Source organism: Labrus mixtus, chromosome 1 (genome assembly GCF_963584025.1).
Source record: "Labrus mixtus chromosome 1, fLabMix1.1, whole genome shotgun sequence".
Taxonomy (NCBI): domain Eukaryota; kingdom Metazoa; phylum Chordata; class Actinopteri; order Labriformes; family Labridae; genus Labrus; species Labrus mixtus.
In genome coordinates this window covers 3509008-3524204 of record NC_083612.1, presented here as the reverse complement: position 1 = coordinate 3524204, position 15197 = coordinate 3509008, and the positions used below count along the sequence as shown (strand labels likewise).

Sequence of the window (15197 nt, the reverse complement as noted above, 5' to 3'; positions counted from 1 at the left end):
ACTATGAAAATAGTCTTTATGATACTAGTGATGGAGTAATTTGCTGTGCTGGGTGGTTTCTTTCTTTTACACTTTGCTTCTTTACCATCTTTTTGTCATTGCAGCAGCAAGATGCACATTTCCCCACACACACTCCCAGACACACACATAAGATATTCAGCCATCGCCTCGCCATTGACCTCCTCAAAACCGTGTATGCAGCATGCAGTGGACGAAGTAGCTACCTAGTAAGGCCATGAAGCAGATACAGATGGCAAAGAGGGAGCTGAAGCTCAAGCCCACGTCGTCTCTGTAGATGGCCAGCGTCGTCTCACAGTGGCGTCCTCTGTAACCCTCCGGGCAGTGGCAGGTGAATTTGGACGGCGACTGTGCCACACAGGTTCCCCGGTGACAAGGACGCGTGGCACAGAGGGTGTAGACGCAGGACTTCTTCGTCCCGTTCACGCGGACCATGTGGCCAGGAGGACACCTGAACAAAAAGTGTTTCCCAACAGAGGAGAGAAGAAAACAAAGTCAACAAAGAGAATAACAAATCATGTGAGAAATGAAAACAGCTCGATGTGATTGGCTGCAGATTTGATGACGTGCAGGTGTAATAGAGAACACACCATATGACAGATTTTTGTAGGCCAACCCGGAAGAAGCATCGCCACGGGGTCTAAAGAGAATCCTCCTATGGGATGTTTTCATTGGATTTTGCTCTGTGGCAAACGCACGTTTCTGAAGCGTAGGCGTTTTGTTCAGCAGGATAATCTTCACAGATGAACGCCATTTTTATGATGTTTGAAGCGTTAATGCGGCCGACAGAAGTAAAAAGCTAACGTTATGCTACAAGCTAACTACACCACGGTCGGATGATTGTGACGTCACGCTTCAGACGATCTCCGATAAACTAATCCACGTAGCTTAATAAATAGTTTACTAACATAATATTCACCTTAACCTAAAGATTAAACCTACAGGAGACGTCTCCGACTAGTGAGAGAGTTCCCGCCCTCTGTGTCCGGCGTGATGACGTTTAATGTCCCAGACGACCGCTGTAGTCACATTTAGCCACTTGTTAGCAACCGCCTTTTTAAAGACGCGTAAAAACTTCAAACTTCACAAGTGGAGGTTTTACCTAACGTAGTTTATGTGGTCTAACAAAACACCAACATCTCTTCAGCTTGTGTTAACCACAGACCTTATTTCAGGCGTCTAACCACAAACACATTCAAAATCCCCGTTGACTTTTAGACGTTAGACCCCATGGCGCTCAAATGTTAACTCACTTCCGGGTTTTAGGACTCATTCCTGTGGGGCTCTATAATCCCTGTGAGGAAATATAAAAGCATCTGTCAATAAAAGGAGGAAGAGGGGGAATAAAACTGATCATGTTGGAAATGTTTATTACCATTTCCCGCAGCTAAAAAAAAAGTTAATTACTCTCCTTTAATCCGTGATATTGCACATGTGTTCACCTCAGTAGAGAATACACTGGAGGAGATGGAAATGCTGACAGAGAAACTGGCAATAACTAGGATGATTTTATGCACAGAGGGGCACATTTTCTGCCTCACTTCAGAAGGCGCCACTATAATTAAAAGCTCATTTGGGCGTAACAGCTCAAACAAACATTTTATGAGCCCATTAGTTCAGACTCACACTCGGCTCTGGGCTATACATTTTTTGATGACGACAGAGATGAGTTTCGGCCTCCGGTCTATAAGGAGATTCGTTCACGCTTGTAAGTATTGACTCAACTTTACCGTGAAATGGGAACGTTAATTTTAAAACGGTAATGATATTTATCTTTGTGACTATGAAACCAATCAGGACGAGACACTAAAGGGTTAATGTACTGTATCTTCAGCCAGACTCCTGTCAAATGAGAAGACGTAAATAAGTAGATTTTCTTTATTCTCCATGAAAAGAAAAATCTACTCAAGTGACTATTCCCATTCAGTGGCAGCATGTTGGATGTTTTGGATGTTATCGGTGTGTGAGTCTCTCTGAGCCGTCCTCTCCTCTCTCTGTGTCATTCTTAACAATAATCTCCGCCTCAAATTCAACTCATCTTGAGTTATAAAAATGTTTAGATATTTTACTGCCGTGCATAAAGTTGCAGATGAATTTACAACAGCATCTGCAATAAGATAGTATGCACACATTGGAAGAGAAGATATTACACATTATGTTGCCAACAGCCTAGAGCAGCTTTTCCCAAAGAAACCCAAAGACTGCCGCGGCCCGCTTTGAAATACAAAATTACTCCGGGGCCCGTTATACATTTTTTTTAATGGCTACAGCTATAACTTTCAGTAAGGGTAAATTATTGGACATTACAACATTTCATTCCATCTGCAGTCAGACTGTTTAATCAGACTCTTTAACAGCATCACCACTCATATCAATACTGCTCCACACTGTGTGTGTTCTTAATAACAATAACTCTTTCCACAAGTGGAAGTGTAAATACCTTGTATTATTCTATTATTGTATTTTTTCTCCCTTTATTTAACTGATGTAAATATGTTTGATTTTTAACTTCTTGTTATCTTTAATGATTATATTCCTGCTTCCTGTTTCTTGAGCTGTTGTAACAAAATAATTTCCCCCATGGGGGATCAATAAAGTTTATCTTTATCTTTATCTTATCTTGATATTATGGCAAGATAGACACAGAAGTTTACTGAACATTATGTCCATGAATAGTCATGACACGCCTTACTAATCACTGAAAGGGTTGACTCATGGTGAATCATCATTATTGTGATATTTATTTTATTTTTAAAATTGGTGGCCCACACTTTGGGAAGCACTGGCCTAGCGGTTATGTTACATGTGCGGAGGCTTATCACAGCAACCATGGGTTTGAATCTGACCTCTGCTCCTTGCTGCATGTCATCCCCCCTGCTCCCGTCTCCTAACGTTTCCTGTCTCTCTTCAGTCCCTGTGTCCACTTTGCATTTTTTTTCTGAGCGCCAGCAACTTTTTTTCAATTGTTTTCAATGAGGAGAGAGCGTTCACAGCTGAAAGCGGCCACCTAGAATAAAAAGATCAGCGCCCGGCGTCTTTTCTCTGAGCGCTCCACCTTTTTTGTGTGGCGGCTCCGAGCGCTCAAGTTGAGGATAAATATCCAGATATACTGCATGTAACTCATTTTACAAAAGACACATCGGAAGGCAAAGTTTGGTTTGATAAGCTGAATGTGATGAAAGGGATTCTCATTTCTTTTATTATCCGAGGACTTATTATTTATTAACACTCAGCCTCTCTACAATTTCTTTCCTCGTGCTGTTTTTTAATTAAAGCAACAAGAAGGAACAAAGTGTAAAACGATTTTCCTTCAGAGCTTAACATCAGTAGCAGAATTGATTTGAAGTTTTTACGTTCAGTTCTCAGCACTTCACCATGCAGACACATTGAAGTCGGCCTCGTTAGAGTCCTGAGACAGACTGGCTGTTTGAGTCCAGATCTGTGATTTTATTTCTGTGATGAGGCTCAACACAAGTCGGATAATTTGTCCAAGAAACAAAAGATGGTCTCCTCTAGAAAATACTTTTATTTTAGGAACATTTCTGTGTTGACTTTCTTGATAGATTGAGGTAAAAACTCAGACCTAGCCTTTTGAAGCACAACATTTTTAAAGGCAATTAACCGTGGGTGGTATTATTCTTGCCATGACAAAGGGCTCAGTGTTCAGTAGTCTTTATGCCTGGTGGGAGTCTGTGTAGGTGTTGAATATGGGAAGTCTGTCAGTCAGCAAGACAGCAGCGCTTCTTGTCCTCTTATCTTTGCCATTAGCAACGAACAGAATCAGTGCTTTGACGAGGAGCATCTTATTACCTGCATGAGCGTGGTCATGAGTGACTGCTACGAGTTTGAGAAGAAGGAGGTGAAGATTGATTTTGGTTTCAACCAAACGTAAATAAAAACAGAAGAATGAAGGCAAACAAAATGCTTCTGATTTCTTTATTATGTCATCTTTATATTTCACGCTCGTTATTCTCCCTTCACATTCTGTATAGGGTGAACATTGTGTTGGTAAGACAATATTAATAATATAACAAATCTATTTCTGTTTTTGAATTTGATCACAGAGGAGAAAAATCCAATTTGCAGTCTGTAATTATTTGATTATTAGACTGTTGCCCCTGAACACTGATGATCAAACACTATGCTCTCCTCATTTTCCAAGCTCAGGTCGAGTGGTGAGAAGAGAACAAGGCGAGTAAGCAGGAAGGGCGGGAGCGGAGCTGTTAACAGTGAGTGTGTGTATGTTTGAGGTAGGTTGTTTTTTGTGTGTCGCAGCGTCGTATGAGCAAAATGAGAGCCATAGAAACCGAGAAACGTGGGGCAGAGTGCGAGAACGAGAGCCATTGTACAGAAATAAAAGTTGTTGGATGGATGATGTGGGTGAGTGGATGAGAGGAGCGAAAGGGAAGGCTGCACTCCCTGAATGGAGGCTGATGTTTTCCAAGGCAGAAAAAATTGCTGAGATTTCTGTATGTGGCTAAGAGCGCTGGGTGTGTTTGGTTCGGTCCGTTTCCACAGGAGAGGGTTGTGAGTTTTCAAGCGGCTTTTCAGCGACCACATTTCCCATTTTCCATCTGACAAACAAGCTAGCCCTCGTACATAAAGTCCTACAGCAGTGCATGTGAAATGTTGATCAAGCAAAAGTGCATCCTGACAGGGTCAGAGGGCTATGGGCAAATGTATTATTTCCCACCTTTCCTCATTTGATGCATTTAGCTCAGTCACTGTCTGAGCAGATGGGCTGCACTTCCTTATTCATTGCCTTTTAACAGGCGACGTGGCTCTTGCAAAAAAAACGCCGGCTCTGGTGGGGTTTTAACTTTGAGAAGTCTCTCTGAGGCCATGTTTGGACTGACAATAACACTGCATCCTCATTCATTATGGATGACACCACAGAGAGCAGAGAGCACTCGGGCTTTTGTGGCAAAATGTCGATCCTGGCTTAACTTTAGCTGCAATTTAGTTCAGAGTTCACCATGAAGACTCTGGTTCTGTTTACCACACAAACTCCAAAGCAGAGGGGAGAGTGATTATTGATACCTGCCTGAGTCATAAGTGCAATAACACAAGATACTTTTGATCTAATGAAAGGATAAGACCTGTGAAGAAACCCCTCGTCCCAATTAAGCTCTGCTGATAAGTGACTACACAACCAAAACAATCCTCCCTTAAAGAAGATCTGTTCTGCTGATCCATATTTAAATACATACATATAATGTTATGGTCTTGGATGTACATACTAAACCTTGGAAACGTTTTTTTTTTAAACACAATATACGCAGTTGTTGGCGTAATCTCCCGACGTGGTTTCCTGCTGCTCTGAACGAGATGTTACGAGAACTTGGTGAGACTTTACCAGAACCTGACGTCAGGTCTCTCGGAGCAAAGTTGTAGGACACGCCCACCCCGCCTGCTCTTTCAAGGATACACCCACCCGGAAGCTCTCTCAAATGTCCCTGCGACTGCAAACCGAGCTGGCCAATCAGAGGAAAGTGGGCACGTGGGGAGGCGGGCCTTAAAGAGACAGTAACTGAAATTAAGCGTTTCAGGCAGAGGCTGAAATTAGGGATTTTACTGACGCCAGTATGAAATAAATAATGAGATATTTGAGCTACATATCTCACAACGCTAGTCAATATGTGTCCCAGACTGACATCATTAATAGTGAGCGTGAGGATAATAGATCTCCTTAACTGCCCCCATAATGTCATTATCTTTGAATAATCTTTAAACGTTTTGTATTTTGACCTTGAATGAATAAACAGCATGTCCTGCAAAAACATAAATTTGCCTTTTTCTGTTAATGCTGTAAAATGATCCAATTTATTCGTTTGATGTTTTTGAGGTTTCCCTCTAAATCGATGTGACTTTAAACACACAAACATGTGTGCAGTGGCTAGTTAAAATAAATAAATGAAAAAATAAATAAATGTGTGACACCACATGAGGTCCAGTGAGGCTGACTTTGAAGCGGCTCCACAGTACTCGACCGCTCCACAGTGCTCATATCAGTTTACGTGACAGCAGGCCCACGACTCAGCTGCTAAATGAGTTTCCTTGCTCATTTGTTTTTCAAAGAGCGGATATCCATTTCAAAATAAACGGAATAAACACGTAAATTGCGATGACCTTCAAGCAGTTTGGCGGTTTCGAGACTTGCTTGCAGTCACCTGTGGTGTTAATCAAGAAAAGTGAGCAGCCAGGCAGGCACACATAAAAACATGTTAATTTAACTATAGGAACAGATAGTTATCCAGGCAATCAAGTGCGCAGAAAATAAAGCAGACAGAGGTCAGAAAGAGATCATTTTATAAAGATCTAATTTTCTCATCCCAATTTTTTTGTAATTAGTTTCCCTGTAAAGTTTTTGATTGTATTTATCAACATTAAAGGGCAACGAGTTATCCTGAAGCTGGTTGAGTGTTGAATGATGGACGTTGGGACAAAGCTACAAACACTTGATGAAAAATGATGAAAAATGAGTGCAGTTCTTCAAATGTCCACTTGAGGCAGATTGCAAAAGCCAAGGTATCCCCATTGGGTCCCTTAATAACGTGCTTATTTTAACAGCAGGAATAAACATATTCAAAGCCTGGTTTAAGAAACACATTTGTAGTCAATTGTTTCTTTTAATTGGTGTTCACTGTATGGGGTTGGATTTTTTATAACTCGTCTGTTTTGATATTTGATTTTAAGACAAATAGTTATTAATTTATTTGCAGAATTAGTGGTGCAGATGTGTTGTGGCTGTTTGCCAGGCGAATAAAGGCCCGCCTCAGCTCCTCCTCTTTGTCTGTTGTAAGTTTGTCAGAAAGTTAGGTAGAGTCAGTATTTCCAATATGGCGCCAGTCATCAATCACCAATGAATGATGTCACAGTTTTATACAGTCGTTGCAGAACCTTGTCTGATGGCACAGCTGGAGAGATTTGTAAGTGTTTGAGAAGCTCATTAAACATCCTGTCTAAAGCATTGGCTGCAGCCTGGGGAAAAAGATAGAAATGATCAAAAGCACAGTCCACACCCCAACTTTGAGACTTTGACTCCCCTCTTTGTGTCGTGGAAAAGAGCGGGGAAAACAAACTAAAAATAAAAATTCCACTTCTAATTTAGGAGCTCTGTTTGATTCCTGCTGTATTAAAATGTGTATTATAAGATGTCCTCATTAAGTCAAACAATATGCATTAATGTAAATACATAGAGGCAGTCCTGGTCAGAGTGCTAAAGGGCTTAACAGTGTGGTTCCAGGAAGTAAAAATCCTGTTAATTTTTTTCAAAACAAATTTGATTATTGGCCACGATGTCATAATTATCCAAGGTAGACTCACCCTGAGTGTGAAACAATGGTTTATGCTCCTGTAGCAGACACTAGTTCTTAAGATATTAACCTCGTTTTAATAAAAAACACATGGTTTATTCACGATATCGGGGGAGAAAACTACACTACTCTAAAATGTCAATGGAGGATTTAATTGGGGAAATTTCCTTCCAGAACCAGAGTGTGCGGTCACTGTTGAGCTCTATTGAGGCTGAAAATGTGTTTTTGTTCGTTTGCTCCAGTCGCACTCGCTTCAGACTTGATCTTTGTTAAAAGTGTTATAAAATCGCCAGACGGTGTGACGATACTGCTGATTAATGTGGACATGATTTGTTATTTTATTCAGAACCACATTTCAAATTGCCATCACATTACTATAAACAGCAGCAGGTCTTATTCCATGAACTGGCTGTATGATTTATCTGATGTTTTCAATAATTCAGTTGTGTTGTGTTCCTGACGATTGCTCTCAATCATGGCAGCCTGGCCCCCTTTTTTTCTGGTTGTTGTCAACATCTATTGGATGGTAATTGGCTGCCACATTTCCCTGCTTACAGCCCAATTTCTCGATGCACATGACACTTTTTATTTTCGACAAAATGGTTGCCATGGAATCGGCAGTCATTCCCCCAGCTTGGGAGCAAATAGAGGCTCAGGCTTTTTTTAAATTTATTTTTAATGTTTTACTGTGTTCTCCACTGGGTCAAGGCCAATCTATTTTAAAGCACAGTTTAGTGGTTAAGAACAAAAACTATACCAAGGTCAAAAGCTGAAAAATGACTTCAGAGGTGGACTGAGGTGGTTTAAATGTGAGTCTTCATGCCTTTCTGTCAAAAATGACGAGTGTGTATGACGCACATGAACTCAACTGTGCACTTTTATCTGATGCGTATTGATTAGTGTGTGTACCTGCACTCGTGTACCCTCCACAGGTCCACGCAGGTGAAGGGGGCGCTACATTGGTTCCTTTTGCAGGAGTCAGACGAGCACCCAGGGGAGAGGCCTTGCATGCTGATCTGGGAAACCCCATCTCGGGGCTGGCTGTCCAGCGGCATGTAGCGACCATTGAGCCGTAAATCCCTCATGCAGCCTGCAGGGAGAGAAGTGGAAAAGAGTTTAGTGATACAAGAAATACACTGTTATCTACTTTCACTTACACAGATGCAGAATTTAATTAGCCTGAGTTTTACCTCGTGTACCTGGTGAGCAAATCAACCACATGTTCCCGCTAGATTACTAGCTCCATTTCTATACCACATAAATCCATCCTGGTTTTTTAAGACTCAGACTGTTCGGGCATAATCAGTGGTTTTTACGGATAATATATCAAATTTCTTGTGTAAAATATTTTACACGGAGTTTCTTGTTGTAAGATTTTATCTCTTGCAGGGTCTTAAAATGCAATTCAAGCACAAGAGGAAGGTCTCACAGTGCTGACAGCCTGATTTGCATACATGTTGGATACTGTATAATGTGCTCCCCGGTGCAATCATAGCTGGAGCTGTTTACACGTGTCACTGCTTCCTTAGTTTACATGCCTGAGACACTTAACAAAAAGGAGTAAACATGTCTGAAAGGCTGTTTGCAGAAGTGCAGAAAATAGGAAGGAAACATGTTATTTATCCAAAGACATAATTCTAATAGAGGGGTTTGTGTTTGCTGGGAGAAAGACCAGGTGTGACGATTTGTCTCTGCCTTTCTTAGGTATTGTAGCAGACAGGGTGCAGACTTCATGCTTGTGTTTTGGAGTGGATGTGGCAAAGCAGACGAGAGAGAGAGATGATGCTGGAACCTGTACAGTTATTGTGAGGTTAAGAGTCTCAAGAATGTGGATACAGAGAGAGGGTGGATTGTAATTTTTGCAAAAAGTGCAGCTGTGGGATCCTCACAGTGTTCAGTAACACTTGATGTGTCTGATTCTGAAGACTGGCCTTCAACACCTCTCTTCCACCAAATAACCTGGACAGGTGATACACGTATAAATCCCCCCTTAACCTCTCCTCATTTACATTCAGAATTTTTCTTTTGTTTTGTGCTTTGGGACATTGGACTGGTTTATCAATTGATGATGATCTCGAAGTTATGGAACTTTTTTTTTTCCAGTGGAATCTGTTTCTTTTGTCCTGAACTTACAAATGAAAATGGGTGAAGACAAATGAAGTTGCTTTAATTTCCTTTTGTGGGGGGATTTAGCTTTTAATTAGGGCCTCAATTGTCTAACTTTTGCCCTGAGATTTTGAATGACGGACTAAGCTGTCTGTCTGGCAGCCATTTTTGATAAACCTAATAAATGTCAGCATTCAGTTATGCTACAGTAGGCCATCATTTCCGTCACTTTTTATGACAACCTTTACTACTCACATGAACAACTACTGATGCAGGATCTTGGGGTTGTGCTAAAAGCAGACTGAACGGTCAGATTATTAATCAGGCGGGTCATTAACAACCCTTTAGGGTAACTATAATTATCAGAAAAGAGAAAACAAAGGGGAAAACTTAAAATACCTGATATGTTCATTGTAAAAATTAAAATAAATGTTGCAGTCTAAGCATTCGATGACCAGAGCCTAGTCAAGAACCTGTGTCATCTCACATGTAATAAATGGACATACTGCAGTGAATTTGGTGTGGCAGCAATGTCAGCATTGAAACACAGTTCTTGGTTGTATTCATGTCGTAGATGCCTTATCCACAGGTAAGGTAGTGACTCAAATACTGTGCAAACATCACTAGGATATCTGAGCCAGATGCATAGAGTTATGTGCTGCTACCTGGGTTAAGGACGCAAGAAAAGACAGAATTTGTTACTGTAAGTGTTACCACTGTATGTTTCCCTATGCTGTTTGTTCCTCCACTTCCTGTTGTCTTCAGCTCTGCCCAGGTGAAGCTACTGATCACCTGACGAGGTGCACCTGGCATCAGTGCTTACAATGCCAGTGCTGGCTTCAGGGAGAGAGGCTTTTGGAGTTGGGACTGCTGTACCCGTCATGCAGGGATTGTCTGTTGTGTTTTGTTATATAAGTTTTTCTGTTGATCTTTGTTATCTTTTAGTTTGCGTGATGATAATAAATCCATTTGTTTTGACTTTGTTAAGGTGTATTAATGTGTTTTATTGGGTCAATTTGTGGATCGTTGTTAGCCCCATGGGCCACCTTATGGTGGGGCGTAACAAATGGGTGACTTGGTAAAAACAGAAAATAGTAGGGGACCCAGAACAGAACCCTGAGGAACCTCGGTTTAACATTAACACACTGGTACTCTCCAGGTTACCCTATAGGGGCAGACTTTGAAGACGGATTGGAACAAGGACAGCTGATTAAGTTGAAGCATAGCAGCCAGTTACAAGGTATAGTTGGACTGATGTTGCAAGGAAGGAGCTCAGCGACCAAAGACTGCGAAAGGTGAGAGGAGATGGGGTTGAAAGGTACGGTTAATGGGAGTCGAACCCAAATAGGATAGTAACCAAAGTTCAAGTTGACGATGAGGAAGATAAGAGAAGGTTGTAAAGTTGGATGCTGGATTTTTTTAAAATTGTAAAATAGAGATTTTAACCGCAGATAAAGAGACTCAAGAATAGACTGATAAGAAAGCAGATCCATTAAGTGCCTGGATTTACAACATTTTCTTTAAGCTGCCTGTAGGTTACCTCTGTTAGCATGCAATGAGTCATACAACCAAGGACCTGGAAGGGTCAATAGAGCCTGTTGAGAGGTGAAAGAACAAGGTCAAAAGAGAAGGATATATACAGATGGGGATATCTGAAGCAACATTAGAAGCCATGGATACGATTGAGAGAGGTGATGAAGGCTGCAGCAGTTAAGGTTAACATAATCAGTATGAAAAAAGGAGGTTTGAGCGATTGACAGAAATAGGAAGAACATTATTGAAAAAGAAGACTTACAGGCAAGGCTAGCAGAAGAACATATCCTTTTTGAAGGAAGAAAAAAATAATTTGAAAGAGGATGGATGCAGGCTATTATAATTGACACCCTGCTCTGCTCGCTGGTCGCTGTGTGGGTGAAAGAGTTTGCTAAGGTTAGAGCTACAGGGCTAGAAGTGATCTGTGTGTGATCCAAGTCGAAGTTGGAGCAACAAAGTTCAGAGCATGCAGGGAGGCACAGCCAGACATGAGCTGCTGTAGGAAGCAGACTGCAATCCCACAGGCCAACGGTGATAAGGTATTTCATTGTGTGGAGCCGGTGGGGTAGGTAAGTGCAGAGGTGACAGTGATGTCGAGAGTAACTGTGTGGCCTTTAGAATCTGAGAGAGGATTGTTGTCTAGGAATGGAAATGACACATAGAAATGTCCTAACACCACACGAGCGTTATATGTCGCATTGCGCATGATCGCACGCTGGCTGTTCACACGGCATCTGTTAAATATATAATTCTTGTGCTGTGTGAATTTCAGTTTCCCCTTGCAAACAATATGACATCAAGTGTTTTTGTATTGTAGATGAACAAACTGAAATGTGGTCAGACTCTGAGGTAATGCTTAAAGTAGTTTCTAAAACTCATTTTGTGTAACTCAGTGTTGCTAGTGCGTTAATAAAGAGCAACAGAGGCAATGCACTCCAGAGGCGCACATATATTTATCGTGTTTATTTTTTCATGGCTTAATTGCTTACTTAGTGTAGTCAGTTTTGTATTTAATCCCCCACTCTGTCCCTTTTGAAAATACATTAATAAAATCAAACGCAAACACACCCAAGTGCACACACATTAACACACGCACAAACACACCGAGTACACTTCTCCCTGCCACAATCCATCACGTCTACCTCTTCTGAAGGAAAATGCTTTTAAAGTCCATTTAATAAACATGCACAGTCATTTACCGCCTGAGGCACAGCTGTCTACACCTCTAACTGTCCAACTCCAGGGAGCGCTCTCTCCTTCACTTTGACCCACGTATGTACATAGTTCACACCTCTTTTTCTCTGTTATCATATAGTACCCCTCCTTCTTTTACTTCAATGCATTCCTACCAGACCTTCTTTCTCTGCCTGACTCTTTGTATGAGCCAACATTTGGGGTCACACATATGCCACAGTCAAACTTTTCTGTCTGCCTTGTAGACGGGTTACGAGACAACCCAAAAATAAAACTGTACATGACTCTTTCCCAACCTTTACAAAGCAAAGACAGTCTATTTTGTCATGTAGGCCGACCCAGAGAACAAGCCCTCCGTTAGTGTAGGACCATGTCTGACTGTTCTACACACTGATCAGCCATTACACTAAAAGTACTGACAGGTCACATTAATAACACTAATTATCTCATTATAAGCCCGGTCGCCTTGACTACAGTCAACAGTTTGTTTTCATACATGGGATGGGTAGCAGAGAGAAACACTCCCATGATTCCCCACCAGCGGACGTATTCTTTTGTTATTGTTTTGATTGAAAGCCCCCTGGTGGTGGGATTTATATAGCCTACTGTGCGTTTGAAAAGACAAATGGAATCTAAGTATTAATTTTTAATTAATCTTTTTTTAACCTGGTTCATTATCAATTACAGTCCAATAATTATCTTCAACAAGTCCAATGTAGACTTAGGATAAAGAGATCTTTTGTTAAAAAGAATATCAACATTCTGTCGGCCCGGCGTGTCCTGTGACCATGCGTATAAATTACAGATGCGTTTTTTATTACCTCACTTCAGCAGAGAGCCAAACAACATCCTCTCTTACAGTTGTCACTGTGTTCTTTTTCTCTCTACTCGATGTTGTTTCTCTTTTCTTTGCAGTTGTTATTGTTGGATCAATCTTTGCTATGCAACAGAGAATCCATGTTGATGCTAAGCTAACGAGCAAAGCTTCTCAAAACAGAAAATAAATACAAGACTCTTTTACTCATTTTACTAAACCCGTCCATGTTCATGTCATACGTACCAGTATCTCTCACACACATTTGCAAAAGCAGTACGACAGTCAGGCACACACACACACACACACAGTCCCATACCTCCCAGACCATCTATACACTAAGCCGTGGAGACGTCCATCATCCCAGTTAACAATGAAGATGCATTTGAGTGAATAAGCCATTAAAGCGTCACATCAATCATTCACTGACACGTTAAATGTCAGAAATTCTCCTCTGAACCAGGCTTGTTTGAATAGATAAAAACCATCTATTTCTGGTCGCACTTCTCAGGAAGAATACTTCTTACGCTGTCTCATAAGTGTACGGGCTGAAGGACACCAACCTTTTCACTTTATGACACATCGCATTATCTTGGTCTCCCACAGGTTACATACAGTGTTACTGTGTTATGTCACCACTTTGACACCGTTTGATCCGCCAGTGTACCACTGAGAAGTTCAGGAGGATACACGGTGCTGTTGGTTATCACCTTCATGAGTTTCCTGCAGAAAGTGTTTGACCCTTCGAGTTGTCAACACATTTATTGACCTGTGATGAAGACTCACGGTTAGAGGAGGAGAGAAATGATTACTGATTTTTGTCCTCCCTTTGAAACATGAATCTAACTGTGCAGATCTGTACAGAAACAGAACATAATGGTCCTTGGCAACGGCATCAAACTGAGAATAACCATGGAGCGACGGTTTCTGCAACAAATCCCAGACAACCTAGAAGTGAATAAATATAACAAAATGATTTGGTACTTTGGTACTGTTTTATCTTTTCATTAAGCTTCTATCAAGTGAGAACTGTGATGAAATCCTCCGCCATGTCCTTGTGTCTTTGAGAGAAACTCATTTAAATCCATTTAACCTTTTTAACACTGTGAAGACTCACGATGGTAAAAGAAAGACATTTCTAGGAAAAAAGTAAAAAGAGGTTAGCGAGTAACTGGCAGGTTCATATTTAATTTTTTAAATTAAAACAAAAACCTTTTAGATATGGCTGTTGACAAGGCCAAAAACTTGATTTTGTACATTTTACAAAACATAAGGGCTTAGATTCAGAGGAACAAGTTTCTGTTTTCATCGAAGCAGCTAAATAGTCTTTTCGTTTCTTTGTACATCACGTCAACTCGGGTCACATGGGGGTTTTCGGTGTCTCTGACCTTACCTTGACTCTTCTTACAGTAGAAAGTGTATCAGAAAACTGTTCTCTATTTCCTCCTCTTCGTCTGTCTCTCCCGCTCTTTCTGTCTCTGCATTAGAGTCAGATATAGTCAAAGTTTAATGTTCAAGTGCAATTGTGCAAGGAGGGAGACGAGGACCAGGAGAGCACAAAGCAGACTGCACAAGTCTCGTTGCTGTCCCCTCTTATCGTCATAGACTGTGGTCCAGAAAGAAACATGGAGGTTTTTGTAAGAGGTGTCAGCACCTGGTCATGGGATTGCGCAAACATTGTTGTGATTTTTTCCGTGCTAGGTGGGAAGAAAATGTTCTCATTGTATTTTTAACAAGTTGTCCTTCAGCCTCCAGCTCCTGCAGCTGCTCCCATGCAGACTTTCTGAACATTGACAGCTGCATAGAGGTCGGTGTTCTGTCCATAGAACATCCAACTCACAAAAACCTGTCCTTAGGACCTTTGAAAGGGCTTTATGAAAATAATTTACAGACTCAAAAGAAGCAATAAAAAAAGCTTGCAATGGACTTGAGCTTGTGCAGCGCTTTTCTCGTCTTCGGACTACTCAAAGCACTTTTACCTTGTGTACACATTCACACACTGATGGCGATGGCTGCTATGTAGTGTTAACTAATCCCATTCATACACATTCATACACTGGAGAAAAAGAGGATTTTCTGGCACAAACTTCACCAACTAACAAGGTGCATGAAGAGTGAAATGCTTAGACGAGGTCAAAATGCTCCAGCAACACTTGTAGTAAGAAGATCAACTTTATTAACAATTTAGACCGACGCGTTTCGGCTCGTGGCGTTCA

At 41.1% G+C, this 15197-nt stretch overlaps 1 protein-coding gene across 1 annotated transcript in view; it reads right to left on the bottom strand.

Moving 5' to 3' along the window:
- Positions 1-15197, bottom strand: part of si:ch211-186j3.6 (neural-cadherin) — a 300686-nt gene that overhangs the window by 23371 nt on the left and 262118 nt on the right. The window contains exons 34-35 of the mRNA XM_061044393.1: positions 8244-8424; positions 225-469 (exon numbers count right to left, since the gene is read on the bottom strand). Of these exons, the coding sequence (XP_060900376.1) occupies positions 225-469; positions 8244-8424 (426 nt within the window). The remainder of the gene's footprint in view (positions 1-224; positions 470-8243; positions 8425-15197) is intronic.